We start from the raw sequence: 14,057 nt of genomic DNA on the forward strand, positions 1-14,057 counted from the left end.
GAGACCAAAAGTCAATCTATGTGTAACTGTGAGAGCAAGAGAGAATGCTGATCTTTAGGGCTGAGAGGGACTTTAGCCATTGTTCAGCCACACCTGCTTGTTTTCACAGAGGTAGAAACAGAAACTAAGAGTTAAATAATTTCCCGAAGGTCAACCAGTTAGCTCTTCACAAAACCAAAGAACTACCCAGATTTCTCAACTCCTAGCTCAATGCTTCCCCCCACACAGCAGCATTCACTCAAAGCAGCAAGGTTACAAATATAAGATCAATGCACAAAATAAATCAATTACTTTTCTGTATACTACAATAGGTCTTCCCTTGTGGCTCAGCTGGTAAAGAATCCACCTGCAATATGGGAGACCTGGGTTCGATCCCTGGGTTGGGAAGACGCCCTGGAGAAGGGAAAGGCTACCCACTCCAGTATTCTGGCCTGGAGAATTCCGTGGACTATTATATACAGTCTATGGCGTCGCAAAGAGTTGGACACGACTGATCGACTTTTACATACATACATACACTACAATGAACAACCCAAAAATGAAATAAGGAAAGCAATCATTTACAATAGCATTAAAAGAACAAAATATTACAAAAAAATGTGACAAAGGAAGAGCAAGACTTACACACTAAAAACTATGAAACATTGTTAAAAAATAGAAGTCATCTAAATAAATGGAAAGACAGTCCATGTTCATAAACAATTTAATTTTGTTAAAATGGCAACATTCTAAATTGCCTAGATTTGATGCAATAGCTATCATTCTTTTTCTCCCCCCAAACATCAACAAAACTGAAGCTAAAACATATATGGAATTACAAATGACCAAGAACAGCCAAACTTTCTTGAAAAAGAACAAAGTATTTTGAATTTCCCAGAAACTTTACTATAAAAGTACAGTAATTTTGGTGTGGTACTTCCATAATGGTAGGCAAAGATCAATGGAACAGAATTTGAGAGGCCAGAAATAAACCCTTATATTTATGGTCAATTTATTTGCTTGTTTGTTAGCCCATGGGATCCCAGTTCCCAGGCCAGGGATCGAACCCAGTCTCTCAGCAATGAAAGCATAGAGTCCAAACCATAGGACTCATGGAAGTCCCTGGTCAACTGATTTTTGACAACAGTTCCAAGACAATTTGATGAGAAAATAAGTCTCTTCAGTAAATGGTGCTGAAAGTGAAATGTCCACATACAAAAGGGTGAATTTAGACTTCTACCTTACTCTGTATAAAAAACTAAATCAAGATAGATAATATACTTAAGTATAAGCGCTAACACTACAAAACTCTTAAAAGAATATGTAGTAATACATTTTCATGACCTTGCATTCTATATGACAAAAGTATAAGTGGGAAAAGAAGAAATAGGTAAGTTGAACTGCATCAAAATTTAAAACTTTTGAGGAATTACTCCCTAGTAGCTCAGATGGTAAAGAATATGCCTGCAGTGTAGGAGACTTCAGTTCGATCCCTGAGTTGGGAAGATCCCCTGGAGAAGGGAAAGGCTACCCACTCCAGTATTCTGGCCTGGAGAGTTCCCATGGACATACCAAGGGGTCGCAAAGAGTCAGACACGACTGAGCAACTAACACTTTCTACTTTCACTTTTTTCTTCTGGTGATCCAATGGTTAGGAATCCCTGCTTTTACTATGTGGCACGGCCAAAAACAAAACCCACCAAAACTTAAAAACTTTTGTGCTTTAAAGAACATAATTAAGAAAATGAAAAGACAACCCACAGACTGGGAGAAAATATTTGTAAGTCATATTAGATGTCCTAGTTAGAATATATACAGAAACTTTACAACTAAAAAACAGTAAGAAAAATTGCTCAATTAAAAAGTGTGCAAAAAAAAAAAAATATGCAAAGGACTTCAATAAACCTTTCTCCAAAGAAAACATGTGAATGGCTAGTAAGCACATATAAAATTGCTCAAAATCAATAATTAAATAAATGTAACTTAAAACCACAATGAGACAGCAAATCCATACCCATGAAAATTAGTTAAAAGAGCTGAAAAGGATGTAAAGAAAGGAAAAATGCCAAAACATTGTTAATGGGAATATTAAGATGGTGAAGCCCCTTTGGAAAATAGTGGCTGTTTCTGAAAAGTTAAACATAAAGTTACCATATGACCCAGCAATTCTATTCCTACGTATATACCTAACTAAAGAAAGCTGAAAATCTAGGTCCACACAAAAACTTGAATGCAGATGTATATAGCATTATTGACAGAATAAACAAGTCCAAGTGTCTGACAGCTGATGATAAACTAAATGTTGTATACTCCTACAATGGAATATTGTTTAACCATAAAAAGGAATGAAAACTGTTGATCCATATTACAACGTGAATGAACCTCAAAAACAAGCTAAATCAAAGAAATTAGTCATGAAAGACCACAAACGGTGTTATTCTGTTTATATGAAACATCTAGACAGGCAAATCTATAGAAACAGAAAATAGAATAATAGTTATTTAGGGATAAGGAAGGGGCAAGTAAAGTGGGTAGAAGGGAAGTGAATTGGAGTTGCTACTAACGGACACCGTGGTTCTAGTGGTTACTGTAAAATTAAATTGTTAGAAGCACTTCCCTAGTGGTTCAGTGGTCAAGACTGTGTTTTCATTGCAGGGGGTGTGGGATCAATCCCTTGGTTGGGAAACTTAAGATCCCAACACTCTGCAAAAAAAAAAAAAAAAACAAAAACATCTCAGATGGACATAGTACCAATAATGTAACCAGTACTCAAAAGCTGCAAAGATTCAAAAACTGATAGAACCACAAAGGAACCCAAGGGTTAGGGTCCAAATGAATGAGTCGACCTAACACTGAACCCTGAGTTCCTACAGGGCATGGAAAGACTGTATCAACTAACAAGGAGACTGCCCTTGAACTGTTAAGAAACCCTGTTGCCTGACCAGCAAAAGACCTGAGGGGAGGTGAGACGAAATGAAGAGAAAAAGAAAACAGCATGGTGGGGGATGTTCTCCCCAAAGGTTTATTTTCAAAAGACTGCTAGAGCATCACAGTTATGCAGACACTGCTGCTGAGACTCATTCAGCAAGTGACCCTGAGATCGTGTTAAGAAACTTCTGGAGCAAGGCTCACGAGGGAGGGGATATATGTATACTTGTGGCTGGATTCAAACACATGAGTTAAAAAGCTGAAGATCTCCATGCGAGTACTCCACGTTCTCTCTATGGATTTGAGTAATAACTCTCAATGAGGAGAAAAACTGGATTTCCCTGAGAAATTTATGACTTCCTTTCCTTTGAAATTATGAGTGTGCAATTCAAGTTTCCTCCTGCCCAAAGCCCATGATTGTTATGCCAATATTAATTGCCTAAGATTAACTTAATTGCCAGACTATTTAACATTTCCTATCTTATATTTTTATCAAGTCTTAATTAGTATCACAATTTTTTTTAAATACTCTGTATCATAATACATCACTGCAAATTCTTTTTCAGAACAGGGAAAGATATATGAAAACACTGAAAGCCAAGGTGTCTAACAACCAAGAAAACTAACTATATATTTTCAAAAACAGCTCTCATAATACAATACTCTTTCATTTAACAATTATAAATTACTAAACACTGGCAACACAGATAGCATTCCAAGGTAGAAGCAGTTATAGCATGACAAAGCAATGTGATGACTTGTCATATTTCTCTAGAGGACAGAGATCAAAAGCATTATCCACTTTATTAGAGAAAGAGGTTAAGGGAAAAGAAAATTAGAGGAGAGAATATACTCTTCTCTGAATGAGTCACAATACATCAACAACACATTAACACAGTAAACATCCTGAGAAGTCTTACAAAAAGAAATCTGGTTTCTACTTCCTTGAGAAATTACTGCAAAATTACTTTGTTTACCAGTTATTAACACCCCATAAAGACCCTATATTTGGAAAGTGACTGGAGAAATGATGCTTTAATCCTAGCAAGTGTAAAGGCTGGAATCAACTTTCATTTGGAAATTTCTGAACTAACTTGTTCATCTGAAGTGAACAATCTCAAGAAGGCTGACGTTGCAACATTCTTTTGAGTTTAATACTGATGTAGATGGACTGGTTAGTACACGTGGATCCTCCATTTCTGTTAGCTCTTCTTAAAGGCTACAAGTCTCTCTTTCCAAGTGCATCTACCCCCTAGAGAAAGTTTAAGTAACCAACAAATACAAAAACATTTTGGAAGAAATAAAGAAATCTTTTGAGAACCTATTTCACTAAAATAGTAACCAAATTTAGGTACTGTCAAAATTGTTTGGTAGCTAAATTTACTCCAATTATGCTAAAGATTGCAAAAATTTAAACCCCCTACTACATTTATCATATGTTCCAAATACATAGTAAAGTTACAAACTGCTTACTCAAAACAAGAATTGTCCCCACAAAGCTTCATTTTACATTTGAAAACCACATCCAACACCAAAAATTATTTCAAAAGTAATCTTTTTGCTTGATTTAAAGCACAAAATGATAACTGATCTTCTTAAATATTTTGAGAACAATGACATTTTAAATAGTATTTTGATGAAAAGCTATAGCTGAAGAAGCAAGCAAAATACACTGTGATCCATGCTATGTTACAACAATTTCCAAAGAGGTACATTTACAAAAGCTATTATTTTGGAAACTACTTTTGGGTTTTCACTTTTTAAACACACTTTTTTCTTATTTTTGAATAGGAATTGAGGACAACATTGAAAGGCATCAATTTTTAAAAGGCAAGCAGGATGACTCCATCACATTCTTTCCCCTCAAATCAGACCCTGTCTAGAAGCAATCCCATTCTAGTTTTGTGGTTTAATTATGGTTTATTTTTAACTTAAATAAACAAAATAAAAAGCATTACTCTATTATTAAATAAAATTCATAGACATGTGTCAGTTTTTCCTTTAAACCTACTTCAGTTCAATAAATCTATACAAAGGAAATGCTTAAATAGGGTAATAACGGAGGCAAAAGGGCTTATCTGGTTTACCAAGATAGGCATACGTGTTCTACTTAAGTCTATCTGCTTTAACTAAAGTTATCAACACTTAAGGGCTTCCCAGGTGGCACAGTAATAAAGAATCCGCCTGCCAATGCAGGAGACGCGAGAGATGTGGGTTCGGGCCCTGGGTCAGGAAGATCCCCTGGAGTAGGAACTGCAACCCACTCCAGGATTCTTGCCTGGAGACTCCCATGGACAGCAGGGCTGAGAAGAGTCGAACCCAACTGAGCACGCGTGCAGCAACAGCACTGATGCTTCAGAGTAAGGTGCTTAAACATACACCGGGCACATAAACAGCAACACAGGAAAGAAATGATGTCTAGGTTTTTGTGCTTTAACATGTCCTCAGTATGACGACACCAGATTAGCAAAATATTGAGTAATAGATATATTCCCAAACTGCTTGTTTGGAAATTTCTGTAATAGGTTTTTTTAAAAGCTATGCTTGAAAATAACATTTTTAAGAAAAAGAATAGGGGGGAAAAAACCTTATATATTGAAATCAATTAAGTGTTTTGAGTAAAGTTTTTTTCTTGAAGTCTGTTGCACTTAATACTTTTCTACCATGTTAAAAAGAATTTTAAGTATATTTTAAATTCCCTGAGTTACTCATTATATAAGGTCTTTAGTAAACAACTATTTCTTCCATGAAACTACACTGAATTCTCAGGCACTGACAGTATAGTCTGTTGCCCACAACAGTTCTTATGTAATTTAGAAATGACACTCAAACTGGAGAAGAAAAAGAAAGTTGTTTCCACCAACAAAAATTATCTGGTGCTTCTTCATTATTACATTGTCTGATATTGCATTAATATCACATTTTACAACATTCTAGTGTCATTTTACTGCATGCTGAGTTCCAGCTTGCATTTGTGACACTAAGTATTTGTTATAAAATAAAAAGAAAAATTTAAAACAATTTTTAAACAATTCTTTCTTTTTCTTGGTCCTATCAGAAAGCTTTCAGCAAGTAAATCTGGCTTCCCCAGTGGCTCAGTGGAGAAGAATCCACCTGCCAAGCGGGAGACATGGCTCAGTCCCTGGGTCAGGAAGATCCCCTGGAGAAGGAAACGGCAACCCATTCCAGTGTTCTTTCCTGAGAAATCCCAGGGACAGAGGAGCCCTGTGGGCTACAGTCCATGGGGTCACAAACAGTTGGACACAACTTAGTGACTAAACAAGGTAAAGTGTATATAGAATGCCTCTTACTGCTTATTACATGGCGTGTGAACCTATACTTATCTCAATAAAACAAAGGAGACTGGAGCAAGTAAGTCAAGTGTTCCAAAACAGCAGATGCAAGCATCTCTCAGAGGGTTGGTATTCTTTTGGTTCAAGTGCAAAGAATTTCAGAAGAGAATACAAAAATGACATGACAAACCAAGCACTGCAGAATGTTTCACTTTTACTAAATTCATGTATTTAATGCTTGGGTAGAAAAGAGCTGATTTCACATAATGGTTATCCCAAGAAATAAAAGGATCCCCCATCCCACCCCCAACCTTTTTCGTGGGCATGCAAATAAAGCATTCCTCATTAAAAATGTCAAGCATACCCTTGCCCTCTACTTTGGTTCAAGGTGAAGATGTTATTACTTATATGTCCTACAAAAGGTGAGGCAATGGATATACATAAGACATTTATGCTAATCCATCTTTCTTTAAATTATATGACATTTAGCTGAAGACCTAGCATGTTTCTTACCTGTGCTTATAGCTCTGATGCAAAAGAGAATATTCTTTTCTAAGAAAAATGAGACGTCAGAACAAAAGGCAGGACTTTATGCAATGGGAGAGAAAAGGTATAATGGGAGAGAAGTTTTGAGTGATAAGCAGGGTAGGCATCAACATTTCTTCTGTATCCCAGGCTAAGCTCTGGCATACCGGGTACCTGAAACCTTCTTTCAAGTGGAGAAAGTAAAAAACCAATGTTCTTAAGCAGAAAATAGAACCACTTGTTTTAATTTCACTAGCTCTTCAAGATGCTGTTGTCACAGCCATACATTTAGACTGCTAAAAACTCATCTAGTAATAAACAAAAAGCAATTCACTGATTCATTGCTTTTTTCCTTACATGTTCCTCAAATAATCCAAATCCTTATGGTGAGAGATGCTATCAATATATTCTCAGAGCAACACCCACTGGAAGATATACCAAGTAGGAGGAAATAAAATAAGAACAAATGCCCTCTAGCGGAAGGAGCCCTTTGAAGTCACTGACTTTGCACAGGGATGAATTCTGTCAGCTACCCTATGGCAGAAAGGGTTCATTTTCTTTTGGGGGGGGGGGGGCTTCATATTTTATTAATCCTAATATTCCAAATGTGCTGCACACAGAGGTACTGAATAAAAGCTTGCCCAGATAAATTTAAAATTATAAACAAAAAAAATAAAAAAATAAAATTATAAACAGGTAAAAATCAGTATCATTTTCTGAGGGGCCTGCTTTTAAGTTTGCAAAATATGTTAGCATCTTTAAAGTAATGAACACACACACACACAAAAAAAGTAATGAACATATGACATTAATCTGAAGTCAGACAGACAGCTTTCATTTAAAAAGCGGAGAGACAAAAAAATAAAATAAAATAAAAAATGGAGGGACAATATCCTATGATAAACCGTAATGGAAAAGAATAAGAAAATGTGTATAGCTAATCACCTTGTACAGCAGAAATAAACACAATTTTGTAAATCAACTATACTTCAATAAAGTATTTTAAGTGGAGGGAATTTAAACTTATTTCTAATTTGAAAAGAGACAAACTCCAGACTTCCAATTTAATATCTTGTTTTAGCCTGAAGTATGCTATCTCCCATTTTCCTACACATCAGTAAATAAGCCAAAATATACTTTCAACATTTACATTACAGAGTCTCAAATGCCTTACAGTCATGTGAGGTTAAAAATTAATGGTGTTCTCCCAAAACTATGAAATATTTTATGGCTTCTGGAATATTTTTTTAGATTATATCAGACTTTAAGTCTGGTTAACAGAACATTCCAATGTTTGAACACTTTGTGTGTATAATTCCCTAGAATGAGGGAAATGAAAATTCAAATAATGAAACATACTAGGAGTTATTTGGAAATATTAATTTAAATACAACACACAAGCATGATTTAAAAATCCCACTTTTGTGAAATTGTTCCATAGAAGTATTTAACGATCAGTATGAGGTTTAACAGAGAAAGATACAATTAGATGTCTATAAAAATAAAGGAATTTAAAAATTATGACATATTTTCATTCTTAGAAAGTTACATGAATGGGAAGTAACTTGTTAGTTATCATGGGGAGTTATAAGAGTGAGCTACATTTACAGATATTCCTTAGGCAAGAAGTCAGTGACATACTGGCAAGTTGAAAAAACATACCAAGCGTATGTTAGTATGTCACATTATTTACAAGCACACAGATGTGTATGTTCTCAAATTGATAATTGAGGTTACTTTTGAACTTAGAGTTGTGTAAAATCTGAATCTACTTTTACTCACTACCTCTATCCTCTTAGACTTAATAAGGAGGACATTACAAACTTTAAAACTACTAGTAGAAAAAAATTACAGGAACTATTAAGCCATAAATCAGTTTCTCTTACCTTTGGGGCTTTAGTTCCAGACTTAAGCTCCCAACTCACTATGATGGGAAATTATTTCTAAGAGATTCCTTCTTTTAACAGTGTCCAGAGAGTAAGGCAATGATGGAATTGGATACTCTGCAAGTGTATTACAGGCACAAGAAACTGCCCCCGACACCCAGGGGCACAGAGCATTCCACTTTGGCATTCTGATGGCATAAGAAAGGAAGACCAAGCTCTTTCTTATAACCAGAGCCGCTACCAGCAAGTGACTGTCACAGGGTCCAGAGAAGGTGACAGATTGGGACTGGAGTGGGTGCCTGACACAGTCTCAACCAAGAACAATTACTCACGCTTCTGAGCCTTTTCAAACTTTCAAAAGCTGATGATTATCATGGCTTTCTCACTATTCTTCTTCCCCAACAGAATAAAGAACATTTTCAATATTTTCCACTTAAAAACCAAAATGAATGTTTTTAAAATTCCCCCAAAAAACAAATTTATTGGCTAGAAGCTTCACTGCTACCAAGATCTCAACGCTCTTGCTCCCTATAAGGAAACTGTAGATGGAGAGGGTACAGAAATACAGTGTGACAGGGAATTCCCTGGTGGTCCAGTGGTTAGGACTCCATACCTTATTGCAGGGGACTCAGGTTTGATCCCTAGTCAGGAAACTAAGATCCCGAAAGCCATGCAAGCAAGGCCAAAAAAACTCCCCAGCCAAACAAACAAGCAACAAAAATAAAAAACCAGTGTGACATAACTCTAGAGATCAGACAGGTAAGCCAAAACCTCACATGGACATTGGTGGATGTGTTCAAAACATCTACATTAAATAGCTTCAGAAGGAAAAAACAAGGCCCTCGTGTACTTTAAAAAAAATTTTAAGCAATATTGCTTGTGCCAAAGTAAAATTTTTATTTTAATAAAGTGAACTGGTTAGTAACTAAACAAAGACTTATAAAAAAAATTTTTTTTTTTAAAGAAAATTGAGAATGAGAGGACATTATGCATCCAAGTTAGAATCACAGGCAATCAGACCTGGGAGGGATTCAGGGACTCCAGAAACATGGCTGATCCCATCACTGCGTAAGAACCAGAAAGGTTAAGTGAACTGCTGTAGGCAGAAGAAGAGATGAGACTGACAAATTTCTCTCCGTTATATCCTGTTGCCTCCAAGAAACAGGATACAACTTTTAGTTGAGAACAACTAAAAGTAATCAGATTTAAAATACGGAAGAAAGTACTGAAAAATCTCATTCTGGACTTGTTAGTAAAGACTTAGAGGGGAAAGAATACAAGCCCTGTAAAATTTAAAACAGTCTTTATCTCTTTCGGGCTGACATGAATTCTTAAAAATTAATTGCCCTCACCACAGATTTTCTCATTTTGTAATTCATTCACATGATACTGTCCCTCTTTTATAATGATTACTGGGCTAACTCACAAGCAGCCCTAAAACAGAAGGAAAAAAGGAAAGTTGTATACACAAGTAAGCTAAAAGACTATGCTGTCAATAAGAGATGGATAAAAAAAATAAACATTCTGGTTGTCTTGAAGCAAGCTTCTTGGACAGAGATATTTATGACCAGAAACTGCAGCCTGCATGCTAACCTGCCACGTGGCGGGCGACGCTCTGCTGCGGACTCAGGCAGCGGCCATCACCGGAGTCCTTAGCTCCTGCCCGTCACCTCCTCTCCCCCAGAGCCTTACCTGGGGTAGTAGGCCGTGTAGTTCATGAAGAGCTGGGTGCCCGCGGGGTAGTACGCCGTGGAGGGCTGCAGTGCTCGTGGGTTCAGGAGCACTGAGGGCTGGTAAATGGCAGCTTCAGTAGGAATAACTGCTGCAGGCGCTGGAAATGTGTAGGAGGGAGGAGACAGGCCTAAACAAACAGAGAGAGAGACCTTGAGATACATTAGTAACAGTGACACGGGCAAGCGCTGAAGCCACGAGCTCGCCCTTCCACACACACATTCGAAAGAGAGACCAGTTCCCTATACCGTCCCAAGCAACTGCCTTTTGATTACATAGATAATACCTACAAGCAATCTCAAATCTCACACACTTCATCTACCTAAAGAATGGTTCTTCGTTTGAACTTTGAAAAAAAAAAAACAGTACCAAGTGGACTTTCAAGTCTTCTCAAAATTTCATGACACATGGTTTTTATCTTCCCTGCTCCTAAGTGCAAGATACCACAAACTAACTCTTTGAGGAAAGAAACATGTGACAGACTGACATTTCGTGTAACTTCAAACTAAAAGCTTTCTTTTTCCCCCCTTTGAGAGCTATACTACCAGTCCATCTTGTTATCGACTCTACAGCACAGCATGAGGACAGTTACGGTAAAATACTATTCACCAGGACCATGTACTATGCCAAAGCAGAGACTTTGACAGAGTGAACTAACCTAAAAGAAGCAGATTATCTCTGTATTGTGCACACTTCAAGGCAACCCAGAAGATGGGTTTTCAAAGCTAATCGACATCTTCAGACCAGTGCAAAAAAAGAAAAAAAGTCAGATTCCTTGAAAAAGAACCCTGAAGAAATAATATGTGCATGTCTTCCTGAGAGTCAGCTGATGAAAAGTGGATTCAGATTAAATTAGAAAGGACTGGATTTTCTGTCTTCTCGTGATGCAAAGTCTTTGAGGACAGCAACTCACTTAAGTCAGACCCCGTGCTGGTCACTAGCTCTAAGGTGTGGGATGAACACAGCTCTCCAGGACATCTGTGCCCGATAGGAGAGATGAGGAGAGGTGGCCTGAATGTGGGCTCCCAGACTTCAGTTTTCAAACCCAGGAGGCCCAGTGGGTAACATTTCACAGGAAAACCTCCTTCGTATCCATCAAAAACTGTTACATGTTAGATACCTGATGTGTAGATAGTTTTAAAATTATGATCTCTGGCCTGAAAAAGTCCAGAGAAAGGGCAAACAGAACTGAGGCACCTAAGTCATAAAGACAGGGTCACCTGAAGTAAGTTGGCAGAAAAAAATAAGTGCAGTAGAACAAGCATCCCTGAAGAGGGAAATGGCAACCCACCCCAGTATTCTTGCCTGGAGAATTTCCATGGACAGAGGAGCCTGGCAGGCTACAGTCCAAGGGGTCACAAGAATCAGACACGACTAAGCAACTAAACCACCAGAACAAGCATAACAGAAAATGCACAAATTGGTTCTGATTTTTTTAAATGAGCAAACTCTTCCATTAAAATGACAAACAGCTGAATTTTAATTAACATTTTTAGAAGGTAATAAAAATATGGAATTAAGTTTTTATGTAAAACTGCATTTAAATTTTGAAAAATTATTATTTTAGGGTTTGTGATGGGGGGAAGAGAAATACAAGTCTTATAAAGCCTGTAATGACCATTTTTTTCCACTAGGAAGAGAAAAATAAAAAGGTATCACAGTAAAAGAACTGCGGTTATACATGATGGAGAAATCCCCTATCTTACAATGCTTGATAGATTATCAGTAAAGGAAATTGTAAAAGTTACTGATATTATCAGTGGTTTATGGACAGGAAACACACAACAGATTGCATTAAGATATCCACTTGAGCCCAGTAAGAATGTTTTAAACTTTATAGTCATTAGTGATCAACTCTTAGATATTCACCAACAGCAAGCAGCAGATAAATGGAATATTAGCATTTAGGAATTCCAAGGGCAATAAAGGATTAAGCCCTACCAAATGTTCTATGAATAATACTTTATCAAATAGGTTTATTGGTATGGATTCCTCTTTACTAGAAAGTGATGTCTTAATTCTCCACATTTTATTGGAATCAAGCACACCATCCAGTTCACTTTCTTAGTTATCTTTGGACTATACTTTGAGTGCTACATTCTTTAAACATACCCAACATACTTACTAAGAAAATGTCTTATTCAAAACTGAAAACTTTGTCACGAAATTGAAGTTTTGAACATCAGATCCCCAAATGTTCCTTAGTCGTGAACAAGAACTTGGTCTCCATGCTAAAGGGCTTATTCCTCTCAAACAGGATTCCAGATGGCTTGCACCCAGGTGCCAATGAGCAACAGCACGGCTTGATTTAAGCACTGATCCTGTGATCCAATGGTAACTTTGGCTAATTTATTTACGCATTTTAGTTTTTACCAACTTGCTCATTCTAGATATCCTAGAGAGCAAGAGAGATGCTCTTCAGGTTATCCTTCCCCCCAAATACTTAATGCTCAAAAAATTAAAAATGCAAAATGGGCATCGAATCACCCTTTGCTTTAAAAAAAAAAAAAGAAAGAAACCCGCAATATGTTGCAGGAAAAAAACAAAAAGGATCTGTCATACTTATTTTACCTTTAAATGCGTAATAAAATATCTACATAGCCAGGTTGCCTCCCAGAGTCAGTGCTTATCTTGAGCACACTAAGCTTCAGAAATCAAGTGCTTATCACTGGAAAAGCAAGAATATAATTTGAAAGGAGGTATTTGTAGCATCTCTAATTATGGGTGTCCACAACCAAGGTCTTAAATGATTATCAGATACTACCGATTTCAGATGGGAAAGCCTTATGTAACCACCTCACCTGCCTTAGAAAGAACCAGGGGCACAGAAAGTTATGAAAGCAGCTTAAGCACCTACCAGCATATAGCGTAGAATAGCGCCAAGACCCAAGAAAAACTTACATGGTAACTTACATGGCGGTGGGGATAAGCCATTTCGATTTAAAGTGCCCCCCATTAACACAAAGTTCATCTCCTCAGCTGAACACTGAAAGACTTCAACATATCTGTCCTTCATGGTTTTTTTATGACACTTCTGTGCAGCCATAAATGCTCTGTCCGCAGACTTCATCTGGATAAAGGCATCTCCTGACGGGCGGCCCTGAGCGCGTAAGGAAGAATAAAAACAAAAGGAGACTGTCTCCTTCAACAAGGAAGTGGTTGCTTACAAAACATGCACAGTGACAATCACCCATGGTACAGACATTTTAGCCACAAAATCTGGGTGACAGTAAGATCTACTGAAACCTGGCTTATGTTTCATCACCTAATCAACAGAATTGCCCACAAAACCTTGAAGAAATAAGTTTTGAGAGCTCATAGCTGAAAGCAATCCTTTTCGGGCTTTTAATAAACTAGAAATGGATTTATGTGTTTTTGAAAGGGTCTCCTTGTGACTGTGGTTTCAAAATATAGGATTGTACACTGGGTTTTTTCCCCCTTTCTGAAAAATCTGATTAAATCTCACTCAACTGAGAAAAGCTAGTAACAGAACCAGTATTAGAGCTTTACCCATCCTCCTACGTGAAAATGAACAAACCAGTGTTCTCTATGGGCTCCCCAGTCTGCCCCTCACTGACGTGTAACATCCCTCTTCCTCCTCCCTGAAGCCTACCTAGACTGGGGTGTGGCCTGCAGGCGGGGAAGGAGGGGAGGAGCTGGGACTGCAGAGCATGGTGAAGGCGGCGGGAGCTGGAGCACCAGCTGCGTGGGAGCC

The 14,057-nt window shown here is 37.5% G+C and overlaps 1 protein-coding gene across 4 annotated transcripts in view; it reads right to left on the minus strand.

Annotated features, from left to right (window-relative positions):
• Window positions 1-14,057, minus strand: part of ESRP1 (epithelial splicing regulatory protein 1) — a 56,934-nt gene that overhangs the window by 14,680 nt on the left and 28,197 nt on the right. For 3 of the 4 annotated variants that reach the window (XM_061123761.1, XM_061123760.1, XM_061123759.1), the window contains exons 12-13: window positions 13,244-13,442; window positions 10,304-10,472 (exon numbers count right to left, since the gene is read on the minus strand). In XM_061123761.1, coding sequence (XP_060979744.1) covers window positions 10,304-10,472; window positions 13,244-13,442 — 368 coding nt within the window. The remainder of the gene's footprint in view (window positions 1-10,303; window positions 10,473-13,243; window positions 13,443-14,057) is intronic. The other variant, XM_061123758.1, reaches the window with a different exon arrangement.

The sequence above is a fragment of the Dama dama genome, chromosome 21, assembly GCF_033118175.1.
Source record: "Dama dama isolate Ldn47 chromosome 21, ASM3311817v1, whole genome shotgun sequence".
Classification (NCBI taxonomy): domain Eukaryota; kingdom Metazoa; phylum Chordata; class Mammalia; order Artiodactyla; family Cervidae; genus Dama; species Dama dama.